Source organism: Salmo salar, chromosome 11, assembly GCF_965601325.2.
Source record: "Salmo salar chromosome 11, fSalSal1, whole genome shotgun sequence".
NCBI classification, from domain to species: Eukaryota; Metazoa; Chordata; class Actinopteri; order Salmoniformes; family Salmonidae; genus Salmo; species Salmo salar.
Genome location: NC_138301.1, coordinates 103,593,489 through 103,612,562, shown reverse-complemented (window position 1 = coordinate 103,612,562; position 19,074 = coordinate 103,593,489). Strand labels below are relative to the sequence as shown.

The 19,074-nt window shown below is 45.6% G+C and overlaps 1 protein-coding gene across 2 annotated transcripts in view; it reads right to left on the bottom strand.

The window, feature by feature from the left end:
* LOC106563375 (neuroligin-2) overlaps nucleotides 1–19,074 on the bottom strand; it is a 91,342-nt gene that overhangs the window by 57,893 nt on the left and 14,375 nt on the right. For both annotated transcript variants that reach the window (XM_014128877.3, XM_082958206.1), the window contains exon 2: nucleotides 11,324–12,150. In XM_014128877.3, coding sequence (XP_013984352.1) covers nucleotides 11,324–11,819 — 496 coding nt within the window. In that variant the 5' untranslated portion in view covers nucleotides 11,820–12,150. The remainder of the gene's footprint in view (nucleotides 1–11,323; nucleotides 12,151–19,074) is intronic.

The window sequence follows — 19,074 nt, the reverse complement described above, 5'->3', positions numbered from 1 at the left end:
AGAGCTTAAGCTGCGCACAGGGAGCAGTTCCACTGAAATGGACCCGTCTTCCTTTGAAATGGAGCGGCAGACTTCAGTTAAAGACTTTACATGGGCATAATGCTTCCTGCTTCCTGGAAGCCCATGACTGTGACGAGAGAGGAGACTCAATCTGAGATGATTGTTGGATGTGTTCAGTTGGGTTCTGTTGTGCTGTCAAAGCAGGATTGTGTGTCAGGGGGGGAAAAATTTGATGTGCTGGAGCACAATGCGGGATGTTTTCTGCAGTGCATATTGGGATGCGACAAGCAGGTATGACAGCATTGTTTCCTAATAGAGACAGTGACAGCGACAGAGACACGGCTCTGTGGGGAGAGAAACAAACAGGTTTGCCTGTGTTCAGTGACGGTGTCAGAACTGTGTTGTGTGCTGGAGCTGGGGTCTGCTCTCACAGCTAGCTGACAGAGACAGCGCTACAGAATTGTCAGTTCCATGTGGCCAGCCAGACAGTTAGAGTAGGCGATAGCTACAGTACCTATACACCTACTTGAATGGCTTGGCAAGAATGGCCTCAATGTTCTCAAGGTTTTCCAAGAACACCGTAATACAAACATCGATTCTTGAAACACTCACGAATACTCCACCAGACATACAGTACATCACAAACACACATTTACTATACCTCATTTCCACTTTCCTCATCTCTAGATGGTCATCAGTTTCACTCTAAGGAACTCATTGTTACATTTCCAGGAAAACAATGTTGTATGGAGGCACAACAGGTCTGGTAAACAATGGTAGACATATTATTTGTCTGCTTACTATTTTACAAGAATATTGCAGTTCGATTTGAAAACCTTGGTTTCTAGTCAGGTTAAAAAGCGCAAATAGAATAGCCTCTTGAGTGGCTCAGCAGTCTAAGGCACAGCATCGCAGTGCTGAGGCATCACTAAAGCCTGGGGTTTGATCCCAGGCTGTGTCACAGCCGGCTGTGACTGGGAGTCCCATAAGGCGGCGCACAATTGGCCCAGCGTTGTCCAGGTTAGGGGAACTTTTGGCCGTGAGGACTTTCCTTGGCTCATCGTGCTCTAGTGACTCCTTGTGACGGGTCGGGCGCCTGCAAAGCTGACTTCAGTCATAAGTTGAACAGCGTTTCCTCTGACACATTGGTTTGGCTGGCTTCCAGGTTAAGCAAGCAGGTGTTAAGAAGCAGCGTGGCTTCGCGGGTAATGTTTTGGAGGACGCATGACTCGACCTTCGCCTATCCCAAGCCTTTTGGGGAGTAGCAGCAATGAGACAAGATTGTAACTACCAATTGGATATGATGAAATTGGGGAGAAAAGGGGGGTAAAATTGCCAAAAAAAGGGCAAATAGGTTTTTTCCTTTGCTGTCATTCTTACATTCTTTTGCAGTTTCCCCCTTGATTTTAACACTGTTTATTAGGCTAAGTGAATTTGGCTGTGTCATGGTTCCACCAGTCACCAGAGGACAGCAGAGACCGTCCTAGAGACATTAACAACACTCAGGTGTGTCCTATTTACCCGTTACGATTTCCCTGTTAAAATAGGTGTGTTTTTCTGTTGTCCTTTGCAGAAGCTTGAATTGTTTACCGTGTGCGGTCGTTTCCTGAGTGCGGTTTGGAGACTTGGTGTTCGTTGTTTTTCAAGTCTACCGTGATCCTGCGGCTACCGATTCTAAGTATCCTTAGCCACTGATTCCTCGTCTGGTCTCTTCTCTGCACCTGGGTCCAACCTCACCAAGTCACAGGCAGGAAACAGATGCAGCCAGTACTAGTAGTGTGATGCAACCAAAAGAGTGAGAAAAAACATCTTAAGCATAATAATCATCCACACCAAAAAAACTAACTGAATAATTTGAACAAGCTTGATTTGAATATGTGCACTTAAAATGTAGCTGGGTAAACATTGGTATACAGTGTCCATCTCAGATTGGCTTACTGGCATTCAATGAAATCCAATGGATTGATCATTTTAACTCAGCTCCTGTCCTGTTAAAGAGCAACTGAACACACCGATTCTGCATGTGTTTCTCTGTTGCTCATTAAGAAAAATGTGATTTCCGTCTTGGGGTGAGGTTGGATGTGACAGTTGCTGATGTTTGTCCCCCATGAGACACCATAGGAACAAAGCCCATATCATTTCCTCAAAATAGTCACAATGAAAACTTCAAAATCTGTAATTCATTTAGACATTTAGACATTTTTGCATTGGAGGTTTTAGTCGTGCAATTTTTTCATAATTAAAAAATAAGTGCGCAACGTGTTTTGTTATGTAAACAAAGTCCGATCCGCTGCCTGCTGGGCAGAGCTGAGTTTCCCAAAAGCATTGTAACACTAAGATCATCTTTCATCCATTCCAATGGAATTAAGATGCTCTTAGTGCTATGATGCTTTTGGGAAACCCAGCTCTGGTCTGTCTCACCGTCTGTGTGTTATGCTGTAATATTGGATAGAGTGCAATCACCACAGCAGTGTATCCATCTGTATTAGTGAGTATTGTTGAAATCAAAACCCAACCCTCAAGTATTTCATGATGAACTCACTTACAAAACTCTGTTTTGGATGAGACTGACTTTATGACCAAAATTATCATATTTACACTTTGTAGTCAATTTTGACACTAGAATAAATGTTTCTGACTTATATAGATGCCGCATTGGGCATTTTCTACCAGAGAAGTTCTTTATTGCCTTCTGTTGCGCTTTAAAATACAGGAAGCACCCCTCCCAGTTAAAACTGTTTCTCCATGTTTGAGTGAGCATGGAGCGGCCTGAACACAAGCTGCTGTCTGCTGTCCTTGCCCATTTCCCCAGTGCCGTAAAGGGGATGAAGCTGCATTTGGTAATGTCTGTGCTGTGTGTTTGACGAGGTGTCTGACACAGCATCAAGCCTCCACCATGTCCCTGCCAGCGGCTCCAAGTACTCCCAGTTTCACCCCCCCACCCTCCCTGGCTCTGTGGCCCTGCCTGCTGAAATATGTTTTTTAATAAAGAGTCTGGACGGTAAACGGCCACTCCGCCAGCGATAAAAATGAAGGATCTGAGGCTCTTGGCTGAGGAGAGTCTGGAGGAAATAGGAAGGAAATGACACAGTGCTCTCACCGAGCAGGCTGGCGGCTGGCACAGCACAGGAGATTCTCTACGTGAGGGAACTAGGCACAGCTGGACTACATAGAGGCCCTATGTGTGTGTGTGTGTGTGTGTCAACTCACTTCTCGCTCTAACATTAGGTTTTGTTTTCATTATTCTAAAAAGCCATTTGAATTTCATTTGAGTTGAGGACGCAGCAGGCTACATAGCGGCCTGGTGGGGAAGGACATGGAACTGATTTGCATTCAGAGCATGTGATCTCATCTACCACAGTCCGCATAGACAGGAGGGAGGGAGTGGGGATACACATCAAATCAAATTGTATTTGTCACATGCGCTGAATACAACAGGTGTAGACCTTACCGTGAAGTGCTTACTTACAAGCCCTCAAACAACAATGCAGTTCAAGAAATAGAGTTAAGAAAATATTTACTAAATAAACTTAAGTAAACAAATCTAATCAAATCAAAAAGTAACACAATATATTTACATAACAATATTGAGGCAATATACAGGTACAGAGAGAGGGAAGGAGGGAGGAGCTTAGAGGCAGAGAGCAGAGGGGGTTCTGCCTGAGTATTTCCTCTTGTGGTATTAATCTTAACATTGGGCAGAAATGTGTCATGTGTAGTTTCCTCTGTGCTCTGTGAGTGTTGGGTCATTCTAAGGCCTCAGATACAGGTAGCAGATGGGGGTACATTAGAGGGCCATGGGCCTCGGGCACTTGGGCATGTGGGATATGGCACTTGGGCATGTGGGATATGGCACTTGGGCATGTGGGATATGGAACTGCGATATGTGGAAACTGTAATAATCCATATACCGGAGGCAAGTTAAAACATGTCAATACTGCGTGAACATGGAAAATTCATGTTTTGATATTCAAGAACACTCAATTCTTTCTCTCACACACAAATAAGCAAACAGGAAGTAACACACAGGGACAGCAACAGGCTTGTGTGAGCAGTGACCCTAACAATAAGTGACAGACTTTGACAAGAACACAAGCCACATGTAAAAAACACTCTCTCACAGACAGGCACTCCTGTAGCCTTGGGAATAACCAAATCACACACACTCAGTTTTCCTCCCAAGCAGGATACACCACCTCAACGTGACATAATGGTATACAGCAATCTCTCCCCCTCCACTCCACTACTTAGAGAGTACTTAGACAAGATGTACAACTTAACTCACACGGCCCTGTTTATATACTGTTCAGTGTTCAAGGTGCTGCCTCACTTAACAAAATGATTAAACGCAATTAACCAACAGGATGGAACATTTCCGATGGCCAGGACGAGACAGATTCCAGCAGTGTTTCTGGTGCCCCTCGTTTTCCATGCCAGCCCAAAGACGCTCGCTTTCAAAGGCATCCCCCCTTTTGTGTAAATGGAATTAGATAAACCTTTAGTTTCTGGGCTAATTAACCATGGTGTTGCTGTGCGCTATGAAAGAGCTAGCTACAGTACTGTACTCAAAGACCTCTCATTTCCCCCGCAGAACAATCCTGATCCAATTTTCACCAGATCAAGGGCTGCTGGGATAGCAAAAATAAAAGAATTTGTTTGAGGTTTGTTCTTGCATCAAAGACAATTCACACGATGGTTCTTCTGTAGTGTCATATTCTATTTATTTATTTATTTGTTTATTATGTTCATATCAGTCCACTCCTCCAACACCCCACACATCACCATCCCAATCTGCATTTACATTATACTCTAGAGCTCCAAATGACTACAGAGCAGTCACTATCTTTTTGTTTGGCTGTTGAACATATTGATCGGATCAAAACGGAAATTAATTTGTAATGCTGCCAAGACATGGCCTGGTGGACGGTGATGTCACATCCTTCGCAGTGTATTGCTGCTGAGGAGGGATTGCAACGCTGTAATTCTCTGTTATAAACACCTCATACAGAGTGAAATATGCATGTTGGCTAAATGTAGAATGTAGCATTTAAAAAAAACATTTTAGTCATTTAGCAGACGCTCTTATCCAGAGCGACTTACAGGAGCAATTAAGGTTAATAAGTGCTTTGCCCAAGGACACATCAACAGATTTTTCACCTAGTCGGCTCAGGGATTCGAACCAGTGACCTTCCGGTGACCTCTTAACCACTAGACTACCAGCCTATTGCTTCTTCTACACTGTGTGAGCTGGGATTTGATATATCACGGGGTGAAGCAAAGCCCAATAAACAGTGCATTCAGAAAGTATTCAGACCCCTTCACTTTTTCCACATTTTGTTACATTACAGCCTTATTCTAAAAAGGGATAAAATAGTTTTATCCCCCTCACTAATCTACACACAATACCACATAATGACGAAGCAAAAACAGGTTTTTATAAATGTTTGCACATTTATAAAAAATAAAACGGAAATATCACATTTACATGAGTATTAAGACCCTTTACTCAGTACTATGTTGAAGCAACTTTGGCAGCGATTACAGCCATGAGTCTTCTTGGGTATGACGCTACAAGCTTGGCACACCTGTATTTGGGGAGTTTCTCCCATTATTCTCTGCAGATCCTCTAAAACACTGTCAGGTTGGAATGGGAGCGTCGCTGCACAGCTATTTTCAGATCTCTCCAGAGATGTTTGATCGTGTTCAAATCTGGACTCTGGCTGGGCCACTCAAGGACATTCAGAAACTTGTCCTGAAGCCACTCCTGCACGGTGAGGTAAATTCCTTAAGTAAAAATACTTTAAAGTACTACTTAAGTAGTTTTTGGGGTATCTGTACTTTACTCTTTATATTTTTGACAACGTTTACTTTTACTTCACTACATTCCTAAAGAAAATAATGTACTTTTTACTCCATACATTTTCCCTGACACCCAAAAGTACTCGTTACGTTTTAAATGCTTAGCAGGACATAAAATGGTCCAATTCACACACATATCAAGAGAACATCCCTGGTCATCCCTTATGCCTCTGATCTAGCAGACTCACTAAACAGAAATGCTTTGTTTGTAAATGATGTCTGAGTGTTGGTGTGCCCCTGGCTATCCGTAAATTTAAAAAACAAGAAAATTGTGCTGTCTGGTTTGCTTAATATAAGGAATTTTTTATTATTTGTACTTTTACTTTTGGTACTTAAGTATATTTAAAACCAAATACTTTTAGACTTTTACTCAAGTAGTATTTTACTGGGTGACTTTCACTTTTACTTGAATCATTTTCTATGAATTAAGGTATATTTACTTTTACTCATGTATGACAGTTGGGTACTTTTTACACCACTGCTTCTACGTTGTCTTGGCTTTGTGCCTAGGGTCATTGTCCTGTTGGAAAGGGAACCTTCGCCCCCATCTGAGTTCCTGAGCGCTCTGGAGCAGGTTTTCATCAAGTATCTCTCTGTACTTTGCTCTGATCATCTATCCCTCAATCCTGACTATTCTCCCAGTCCCTGCTGCTGAAAAACATTCCCACAGAAGGACGCTGCCACCACCATGCTTCATCGTAGGGATGGTGCCAGGTTTCCTCCAGACTTGGCATTCAGGCCAATCTTGGTTTCATTAGACCAGAGAATCTTGTTTCTCATGGTCTGAGAGTCCTTTAGGTGCCTTTGGTAAACTTCAAGCGGGCTGTCATGTGCCTTTTACTGAGGAGTGGTTTCCGTCTGGTCACTCTACCATAAAGCCCTGATTGGTGGAGTGCTGCAGAGATGGTTGTCCTTCTGGAAAGGTTCTACCATTTCCACAGAGGAACTCTGGAGCTCTGTCAGAATGACCATCAGGTTCTTCTCAGTTTGGCTGGGCGGCCAGTTCTAGGAAGAGTCTTGATGGTTCCAAGCTTCTTCCATTTAAGAATGATGGAGAACACTGTGTTCTTGGGGACATTCAATGCTGCAGAAATGTTTTGGTAGCCTTCCCCCGCAGATCTGTGCCTCGACACAATCCTGTCTCGGAGCTCTACGGACAATTCCTTCAACCTTATGGCTTGGTTTTTGCTCTGAAATGCACTGTCAACTGTGGGACCTTATATAGACAGGTGTGTGCCTTTACAAATCATGTCCAATCAATTGAATTTACCACAGGTGAACTCCAATTCAAGTTGTAGAAACATCTCAAGGATGATCAGTGGAAACAGGAGGCCCCTGAGCTCAATTTCAAGTCTCATAGGAAAGGGTCTGAATGTAATGTTTTATAAATTTGCAAACATTTCTAACAACCTGTTTTCGCTTTGTCATTATGGGGTATTGTGTATATATTGATGAGGAAAATGTTTTATTTAATCCATTTTAGAATAAGGCTGCAACGGAACAAAATGTGGAAAAAGTCAAGTGGTCTGAACACTTTCCGAATGCACCGTATTACTGCCATAACACAATAGACTGAAAATGAATTTAGCTGGTTCTATAAAAAGGTCTATAGTGTGAGGTCAGTGTAACAGAACTCCATAGCCATACAATAGTCCAGGGGATCAACATATCTATGGTAATTCCATGTGAAGTAAGGTTTTGTGAGTCAGTAAGGTTTTGTGAGTCAGTAATGTGTGTGTGTGTGTGTCTTATGTTCAAAACCCCCTCCATTAGCTACACTGAATAAAGAACATATATATAAAAAAAAAATGTATCCTCCTCTCTCCAAATGGGTTGACTTGGTCCTGATTCCAGAGAATATTGAAGTAACACTGTTATGTTCCATTATGCCTTCAATGAGTAAAAAATAAATTAATGTTAGGATCAAATACAGAATGTAGCTAAATACTCGTTCTCTCTCCTTAAAGCCACAATCCAGAGTCAGTTGTTCAACCCAACAGCAGCCTCAACACTGGTTTAGGTTATGATAGGGTAAGGCCTAATCTTACTCCATTTGCACACACTGTACATAGATTTTTCTATTGTGTTATTGACTGTACGATTGTTTATCCCATGTGTAACTCTGTGTTGTTGTTTTTGTCGCACTGCTTTGCTTTATCTTGGCCAGGTCGCAGTTGTAAATGAGAACTTGTTGTCAACTGGCCTACCTGGTTCAATAAAGGTGAAATAAAACAAAATGTAAAAGGCAGTTGTATATCATTAATTGAAGAAAGAAAAACGTTGAACAGCAGGACATCTTACCGATTGTGCCTTTAAGTTACTAGGTCAATCTTCAGCAGTAAAGTTCTGTCACATAGCATGTAACCAGAGCTTAGCAGACACCTGTCAGAACGCTGCTCAATGCAGATGGAAACGGGCAGATCTGCTGAGGCAAGCACTTTTATTGAAATGATTGGTTCAAGGCACTCCATTGCAGCAATGCTTTGGGTCCACCAATTATGACACACTACAGAGGTGTAACCACCATGACAACTCAGGAGATGACATATCATCTGGAACATATGAAAAGTCTCTCAACCTGATCCTAGGTTCACTGTTACTGCTTACTGAGCTGAGCACGTTAACGTTTCATACCTACAGTATTACCTTCAGGAAAGGAATTTCATTTTTGAGTGTGTGTGTTTGTGTGTGTGTGTTGGTGAGATGGTCTTGAAAATAATTCAATATGAGTGATATAAATGGCTTATTAAATGGGTTAACTCCAAAAATGGACTGGCAACCCTGCCTGAAATCTGATTATAGCCTATGCTCAGCTTCAGTGAGATTCAGTTCACAAAGGATTCCAGGAGCACAACTGAAATTCTCAGAACTGAATGCACTTAACATGCAAGCCCACCGGGCAGCCTAAGATGGAGATACAAATCCCATACACAGTATGTAAATGCTAAACATAGAAGTCTCACAAGTATGTGCAAAATATATTTGAACAGGCGTGTGCTAATATTGTTTTCCGAGCCCACAATGGAGAAACAAACACAGCTCAGAGTCGGACAATAAAGATTCTCTGGTGTATATTGTTTCATTGGAGGGACTGTGGCATAGATTTATTGTTGTCCGTCGCCAAGACTGAACGTTTCTTTTGTGTTTCTACGTTCTGTAGTCCATTTTGTTATTGAAATGTCTCAACAATCCTCAAGCTACGTGTAAATATACTTATTCAACAAAATGTGGACATAGCAGTGAACTGTGGTGTCTTTCATAGAGGAGCTGGAGTAGCATTGCTAACAAACACTGTCCTTTTTGACCTAGAGTACACTTGAAACAAAGCATGAAGCCTCACTATAGACTGCAGCTAATGAGTAGAAGTTATTGGGATAAAAGCATCCTTTGCTCTGACAGTACCACAGCACGGTATGTAAATCAACACTCTGCCTGAACAAAAGACTGAGCAGTGATCGAGACTGACATAAGTGTAAGTGCTTCTATTCTTTGGTAATCTCATGGGTGTTTATTGGCACAGGTCAAGAGCCTTTGCGTCTCTGATAACAATCTCCTGACTTAATGATCCAAATGATACCACTCTATAAAGATGCTTCAATAGCATTCCGTCTTGTTGGGACCAAATACCAGTTGCACTGTGGCATAAAACAGTTGAGGAGGATGAAAAACAAACTGCCTTATTTTACACACTACTGTCTTACTCTTGGGTGAGATCAAATAAAATGTTATTTGTCACATGTGCCGAATACAACGGGTGTAGACTTTACCATGAAATGCTTGCTTACAAGCTCTTCCCAACGATGCAGAGTTAAAAAATAATAATACAAAAATAAAAATAGTAACGAGGAATAAAATACACAAGAATGGAGCTATATACAGGCAGTAGTAGTACCAGATCAATGTGTAGCTATATACAGGCAGTAGCAGTACCAGATTAATGTGGAGCTATATACAGGCAGTAGTAGTACCAGATCAATGTGTAGCTATATACAGGCAGTAGCAGTACCAGATTAATGTGGAGCTATATACAGGCAGTAGCAGTACCAGATTAATGTGGAGCTATATACAGGCAGTAGTAGTACCAGATCAATGTGTAGCTATATACAGGCAGTAGCAGTACCAGATCAATGTGGAGCTATATACAGGCAGTAGCAGTACCAGATTAATGTGGAGCTATATACAGGCAGTAGTAGTACCAGATCAATGTATAGCTATATACAGGCAGTAGCAGTACCAGATCAATGTGGAGCTATATACAGGAAGTACCAGTACCAGATTAATGTGGAGCTATATACATGCAGTAGCAGTACCAGATTAATGTGGAGCTATATACAGGCAGTAGTAGTACCAGATCAATGTGTAGCTATATACAGGCAGTAGCAGTACCAGATCAATGTGGAGCTATATACAGGCAGTAGCAGTACCAGATTAATGTGGAGCTATATACAGGCAGTAGTAGTACCAGATCAATGTATAGCTATATACAGGCAGTAGCAGTACCAGATCAATGTGGAGCTATATACAGGAAGTACCAGTACCAGATTAATGTGGAGCTATATACATGCAGTAGTAGTACCAGATCAATGTGGAGCTATATACAGGCAGTAGCAGTACCAGATTAATGTGGAGCTATATACAAGCAGTAGCAGTACCAGATTAATGTGGAGCTATATACAGGAAGTACCAGTACCAGATTAATGTGGAGCTATATACAGGAAGTACCAGTACCAGATCAATGTGGAGCTATATACAGGCAGTAGCAGTACCAGATTAATGTGGAGCTATATACAGGAAGTAACAGTACCAGATTAATGTGGAGCTATATACAGGAAGTACCAGTACCAGATCAATGTGGAGCTATATACAGGCAGTAGCAGTACCAGATGAATGTGGAGCTATATACAGGAAGTACCAGTACCAGATCAATGTGGAGCTATATACAGGCAGTAGCAGTACCAGATCAATGTGCAGGGGTACGAGGTATTTGAGGTAGATATGTACATAAAGGCAGGGTAAAGACGAGGCATTTGAGGTAGATATGTACATAAAGGCAGGGTAAAGACGAGGCATTTGAGGTAGATATGTACATAAAGGCAGGGTAAAGACGAGGCATTTGAGGTAGATATGTACATAAAGGCAGGGTAAAGTGACGAGGCATCAAGATAGATCATAATAGGAGATGGCCAAGAAGGACATGCTTCTCAAACTGAGACGAAACACAAGATTATTAGCGATACCTCAGAGGTGTGCATGTGGTAATTTAACCCAAGCCTTAAATAAACCTACTTCATACCTTACCTTACTTCACATCCTGTCCTATCTGACACACACTGAGGAGACATCTTAATCCCCAGAGCCTCCAGCAGTAGCACCACTAGACTGTAACAGTTAGCCCCAGCCTCATCCTGCCTGCCTGACTTGAAGTGTAATCTGGCCTGAGAGATGGAACAGGAGCTGGACTCACCATCCTCAGTCGGCACATAGACATTGAGGTACAGACAGTCCTCACTCTGGTTCTGAACGTAGCCTGCTGCAGCGTCCAGGTTGTCAGTGAACCACACCGGCAGCATTATTTCAGGCAGCACCCCGTGTACATTCTGCGGGCACACGGGGGCAAACTGGGTGGCGTTGCGGATCTCCTGCCAGGAGCCTGGCGCCTCTGGGGGCTGGAAGCGGCGCTCGCCGATGGGCGGGGTGGCATAGGGCACGCCCAGGTACTGCTCCACGGGTCCCAGGATCTCGTTGTTGAGTTCCTTCCTGACGCCGCGCAGCTTGCCGTAGCCCATGGTGACCATGGGGTGTTTCCCGCTGAGGTCGGCCCGCTGGCAGGAGGACAGGGCCAGGCGGAGGGCCAGGCCCAGGAGCCACACCAGACATGGGTCAGACATCCTGCGGGGGCTGGAGCTCCGCGTCCCACCGGGCCCCGGACGTCTGGGGCCACTCTCTGGGAAGAAGGACATGTCCTCCGGTCTTCTGCCCAGCAAACTAAATATGACTAGGAGTTCACTCGTGGGCAGCAAAGAGTAAAGAAAGGACCTCCAAATACCCTGAAATTAGTAGGTTATTGGAGATACTGGGAGAAAGAAGGTATTGGGAGGGGTGGGGGGTTTGGTCAAAATCAGAGGTGTAGAGTGTGTTTTCCTAGCATAGTGTGAGAGGCGAGAGTGCAGGTGTAGAGAGGGGGAGGGACGGGAGGCATCCTCAGCTAGACTGTCTGCTCTGGTCCATCCTCCTGAGAGCTCCTGATACGCCAGCTGCAGACTGACAGCTTCCACAGCCAACACGCCACACCTGGGTACACACAAAGGTCAGAGGTCATAGTAAGTTAGTGGGTCTGTGTTTGGAAAGAGAAAGACACAACATTGACAGTAGCTGTTTTAAGTATGTTTTAAAATGAACTTTCGTCTGAAACTCGTCAGTCTATTCTTGTTCTGAGAAATGAAGGCTATTCCATGTGAGAAATTGCCAAGAAACTGAAGATGTCATACAACACTGTGTACTACTCACTTCACAGAACAGCACAAACTGGCTCTAACAAGAATAGAAAGAGAAGTGGGAGACCCCGGTGCACAACTGAGCAAGAGGACAAGTACATTAGAGTGTCTAGTTTGAGAAACAGACACATCACAAGTCCTCAACTGGCAGCTTCATTAAATAGTACCCGCAAAACACCAGTCTCAACATCAACAGTGAAGAGGCAACTACAGGATGCTGGCCTTCTAGGCAGAGTTCCTCTGTCCAGTGTCTGTGTTCTTTTGCCCATCTTAATATTTTATTTTTATTGGCCAGTCTGAGATATGGCTTTTTCTTTGCAGCTCTGCCTAGTAGAGACTGGTGTTTTGTGGGTACTATTTAATGAAGCTGCCAGTTGAGGCGTCTGTTTCTCAAACTAGACAAACTAATGTACTTGTCCTCTTGCTCAAGCCTCCCACTCCTCTTTCTATTCTGGTTAGAGCCAGTTTGCGCTGTTCTGTGAAGGCAGTAGTACACAGCCTGGTACGAGATCTTCAGTTTCTTGGCAATTCCTCGTATGAAATAGCCTTCATTTCTCAGAACAAGAATAGACTGATGAGTTTCAGAAGAAAGTTCTTTGTTTCTTGCCATTTTGAGCCTTTGATCGAACCCACAAATGTTGATGCTCCAGATACTTAACTAGTCTAAAGAAGGCCAGTTTTATTGCTTCTTTAATCAGACAACAGCTTTCATCTGTGCTAATATAATTGGAAGAGGGTTTTCTAATGATCAATTAGCCTTTTAAAATGATAAACTTGAATTAGCTAACACAATGTGTCATTGGAACACAGGAGTGATGGTTGCTGATATGGACCTCTGTACGTCTACGTAGATATTCCATAAAAAAATCAGCTGTTTCCAGCTACAATAGTCATTTACAACATTAACAATGTCTACACTGTATTTCTGATCAATTTGATGTTATTTTAACGGAGAAAAAAAAAAGTGCTTTTCTTTTAAAAACAAGGACATTTCTAAATGACCCCAAACCTTTGAACGGTAGTGTACATAATGTCCTTGAGCTGCCACAACCACCTGATCAACAGACATGATCCCATTCACATATTTGAACTTAAGTCAGTTAAGAACAAATTCTTATTTACAATGACAGCCTACCCCGGCCAAACCTGGACAATTGTACGGCGCCCTATGGGACTCCCAATCACAGCCGGATGTGACGGAGCCTGGATTTGAACCAGGGACTGCAGTGACACCTCTTAACACTGAGATGCAGTGCCTTAGAATGCCGCGCCACTCTGGAGCCCACATGTACACGTCCATGCTACGGCACTTTGAAGTAATCAACTTGACTCAGAGAACACGACAGCAATAAAAGCCTGTTGACACATCAATCAAAATAAATAAAATAGCGTGACACCGCTCGCTCTCCCCCTTTGGTGAATCTGTTGGCTTCCCCCTCACGGCTCTGTTTAGTTGGTTCCTGTCTTCTCATGGTTAAACTCGAATGGGCGATGCTAATCTGGCCCTGGCTTTGGGAGATGGAGCAGTTTAGAAGTGATGAAGGCTTTATGTGGCTGGCGCTCACTGTCTGCAGAATACCCACCACCCCACCTCCACACCACCCCACCTTCACACAGCCACCTCCAAACAGCCCCCCAACCCGACCTCCAATCACCCCCCCCACCTCCAGACAGCCACCCCACCCCACCTCCACCCAGCCCTCCGACCCGACCTCACCTGCACACAGCCCCCGACCCAACCTCACCTCCAGACAGCCCCCCCACCCCACCTCCAGACAGCCCCCCACCTCACCTCCAGACAGCCCCCCCACCCCACCTCCAGACAGCCCCCCCCCACCCCACCTCCAGACAGCCCCCCACCTCACCTCCAAACAGCCCCCCAACCCGACCTCCAATCAGCCCCCCCACCTCCACACAGCACCCCCACTGCACCTCCAGACAGCCCCTCTCCACCCCACCTCCAGACAGCCCCACCCCACCCCACCTCCACACAGCCCTCCGACCCGACCTCACCTCCAGACAGCCACCCCACCCCACCTCCAGACAGCCCCCCCACCCCACCCCACCTCCAGACAGCCCCCCACCTCACCTCCAATCAGCCCCCCCACCTTCACACAGCACCCCCACTGCACCTCCGGACAGCCCCCCCCACCCCACCTCCACACAGCCCCCGACCCGACCTCACCTCCAGACTGCCACCCCACCCCACCTCCACACAGCCCCCGACCCGACCCCACCTCCACACAGCCCCCGACCCGACCTCACCTCCAGACAGCCCCCCCACCCCACCTCCAGACAGCCCCCCCCTCCCCACCCCCACACAGCCCCCGACCCGACCTCACCTCCAGACAGCCCCCCCACCCCAACTCCACACAGCCCCCGACCCGACCCCACCTCCAGACAGCCCCCCCACCCCACCTCCAGACAGCCCCCGACCCGACCTCACCTCCAGACAGCCCCCGACCCGACCTCACCTCCAGACAGCCCCCCCACCCCACCTCCACACAGCCCCCCCACCCCACCTCCAGACAGCCCCCGACCCGACCTCACCTCCAGACAACCCCCCCACCCCACCTCCACACAGCCCCCGACCCGACCCCACCTCCACAAAGCCCCCGACCCGACCCCACCTCCACACAGCCCCCGACCCGACCCCACCTCCACACAGCCCCCGACCCGACCCCACCTCCACACAGCCCCCGACCCCACCTCCACACAGCCCCCGACCCCACCTCCACACAGCCCCCGACCTCACCTCGACAGCCCCCCCACCCCACCCCACCTCCAGACAGACCCCCCCACCCCACCCCACCTCCAGACAGCCCCCCCACCCCACCTCACCTCCAAACAGCCCCCCCACCCCACCCCACCTCCAGACAGCCCCCCCACCCAACCTCCAGACAGCCCCCCCCACCCCACCTGACTTCCAGACAGCCCCCCCCACCCCACCCCACCTCCAGACAGCCCCCCCACCCCACCTCACCTCCAGACAGCCCCCCCACCCCACCTCACTTCCAGACAGCCCCCTCCACCCCACCCCACCCCACCTCCAGAGAGCCCCCTCCACCCCACCCCACCTCCAGACAGCCGCCCCACCCCGCCTCCACACTGTATCAGTCTGAGGAAAGGGAGAAAGGAGCCAGTAAAGACAACTCCATTTATTACCAAGCATCTGACTCCCATTTTAAGACAGGCACCGTCTGTAACGGTGTCTCACCGTAAATTACACAGCTATACTGTGTGGATGTAAATGACTATACTGTAGCCTACAAATTCAACTGAGTTGGGGATATAGTATGTGTATTCCTTACAAAAAGGAGACAAATATATTAAACAATTAAATGGAAAAATCAGCACAATACTGTGAAATTGTACATTCGATTCCAAGAGATAAATGGACAAAGTGAGATATATGACACGCTGAATCTGTTGTTAAAAGATAAAATATAGTGTGGGTCGTAATGGAGTGAGAATGTGTGATTTGAAAAGACGTTCTTAGGTTTGTATCTCAGGCTGCCAAGTGGAGAGGCAGAGGAAGAAGTCAGGTGCCAACCTAGTAAGTTTCAAGTTTAATGTCACATGCACAAGTACAGTGAAATAACTTTCTTGCTAGCTCCATCCCCAACAATGCAGTAATCAATAACAATGTTATACTAAAAATAACATAAGGTAGAATAAAAAAACATAAGAAATAAAAATAAGAAATAAGAAGAACAGGATAAAGTAAGTAAGCATACTATATACAGGGTCAGTCAGTTCCAGTACCATATTTACCATGTGCAGGATACTGGAGTAATAGAGGTAGATACAGTACATGGCCAAAATGATGTGGACATCCCTTTAAATTACTGGATTCGGATATTTCAGCCACACCTGTTGCTGACAGGTGTATAAAATCGAGCACACAGCCATGCAATCTCCAAATACAAATATTGGTAGTAGAATGGCCCGTGCTGAAGAGCTCAGTGACTTTTAATGTGGCACCGTCATAGGATGCCACCTTTCCAACAAGTCAGTTCATCAAATTTCTGCCCTGCTAGAGCTGCCCCTGTCAACTGTACAGTAAGTGCTGTTATTGCGAAGTGGAAACATCTAGGAGCAACAACAAGCTCACAGAATGGGACCGTCGAGTGCTGAAGTGCATAGTGTGTCAAAAATCATCTGTCCTCGGTTGCAACACTCACTACTGAGTTCCACACTGCCTCTGGAAGCAACATCAGGACAAGAACTGTTCATCTGGAGCTTCATGAAATGGGTGTCCATGGCCGAGCAGCCGCACACAAGCCTAAGATAACCATGCACAATGCCAACAGTCGGCTGGAGTGGTGTAAAGCTTGCCGCCATTGCAATCTAGAGCAGTGGAAATGCGTTTTCTGGAGTGCTGAATCACGCTTCACCATCTGGCAGTCCGACGGATGAATCTGGGTTTGGCGGATGCCAGGAGAACGATACTTGCCTCAATGCATAGTGCCAACTGTAAAGTTTGGTGGAGGATGAATAATGGTCTGGGGCTGTTTTTCATGGTTCGGGCTAAGCCCCTTAGTTCCAGGGAAGGGAAATCTTAACTCTACAGCATAAAATGACATTCTAGATGATTCTGTGCTTCCAACTTTGTGGCAACAGTTTGGGGGATGGCCCTTTCCTGTTTCAGCATTACAATGACTCCGTGCACAAAGCGAGGTCCATACAGAAATGGTTTGTTGATATCGGTATGGAAGAACTTGACTGGCCTGCACAGAGCCCTGACCTCAAGCCCATCGAACACCTTTGGGATGAATTGGAACGCCGACTGCGAGTCAGGTCTAGACGCCCAACATCAATGCCCGATCTCAGTAATGCTCTTGCGACTGAATGGAAGCAAGTCCACACAGCAAGGTTCCAACATCTAGTGGAAAGCCTTCCCAGAAGAGTGGAGGTTGTTATAGCAGCAAAGGGGGAACAACTCCATATTCATGATTTTGGAATGAGATGTTCGACGAGCAGTTGTCCACATACTTTTGGCTATAAAGTGTATGTATAGGGTAAGGTGACTAGGTATCAGGTTATGCAATAAACAGAGTAGCAGCGGCGTACATGATGATTGTATGTGAGTGGGTGTGTCGAGTCAGTATAACTGTATGTGGATATTATGTGTGTGTTCGCAAATGATGGAGTGAGTGTTTGTGTGTGTGCTGGAGTGTCAGTGTGTGTGAGTGTGTAGGGCCCTGTGAGTGTGCATAGAAATAAAATAAAATACAAGGGTCAACTCATATAGTGTGTGTAGCCATTTTGTTAGCCATTTTGTTAGCCAGCTATTGCAGTTGTATGGCTTGGGAATAGAAGCTGTTTAGGAGCCTGTTGGCGTCAGACTTGAAGCACCGGTACCGCTTGCAGTGCCGATCAGAGAGAACAGTCCATGGCTTGGGTGGCTGGAATCTTTAACAATTTTCCGGGTCTTCCTTTCACCCCGCCTGATATAGAGTTCCTGGATGGCAGTTGGCTAGGCACCAGTGATGTACTAGGATTTTCCGCACCACCCTCTGTTCGCCATGAGAACGAGGGTGGTGCTATTGCCACACCAAGCAGTGATGCAGCCAGTCAGTATTCCTCTTATCTAGGTGGGAGAGGGCAGTGTGGAGTGCAATTGAGATTGCGTTGTCTATGGATATGTTGGGGCGGTATGCAAATTGGAGTGGGTATAGGGTGGCTGGGATGGTGGAGTTAATGTGTGCCATAACTAGCCTCTCAAAGCACTTCATGATTACAGATGTGAGTGCTACAGGGCGGTAGGCATTGTGGCATGAAGCCTTAGAGTTCTCAGGAACAGGAATGATGGAAGTCATCTTAAAACGTGGGGATTACAGACTGGGACAATGGGAGTTTGAAAATGATCGTGAATATGCCTGCCAGCTGTTCTGCACATGCTCTGAGAACACGCCTTGGAATACCGTCGGGCCCCGTGCCTTGCGGGTGTTGACCTGATTAAAGACCTTACTCATGTTGGCCTCGGAGAGCGAGATTACCCAAACCTCTGGGTCAGCATTTGACCATCAGGTATTCACAGATGGACAGAGAATTACACCCAGATGACCGACCTTTTGACCGATATGCCATCTTGCCAGTAAACAATGAACCGTCCTGTTTTAAATACAGCCCAATAAAACAATGAAGTACGATGAGGATTATGATCCCAGTTTGGCAGGTAGAAAAGCAAGAGTACATCTTCCTGTGTCACATTGTATATGAGAGTATCAGGACAGAGATTATGATAAAGCCTGACACATTTCAAGCTGTAGGTTTTAGCCCATTGGCTTTTGAGATGGAGTAGTGTACCATTGGAATTCCTATACTTGATAACTAGGGATTTATGTATCGATCTAAGTGTAGATGTGTTTCTCAATGTTATGGTGCTGCTGTGGCCTTGGCCTTGACGTAATGATATACTGTACGGGTCTCTCAGGGTGTATATTCATCATGACTGCTTCCAGATATGAGTCACCATTGTATTTGTAATGAGATCTCGCTGTCTTTGCTCTGATTATTGGAGATCGTCAAATGTCCTTAGCCATGCATATTTATCAGATACAATTAGGGCCTGCTGCATATCACACTTGGCTGGTGGGCTGAATTTGGATTTCATAAATATGGATTTGTTTTTTTAACCCCACACCCCCACCTGAAAAACAAAACAAGACATAACAAAGAGAAGCAGGAATATGATTAAACAAAACAACACTACGCT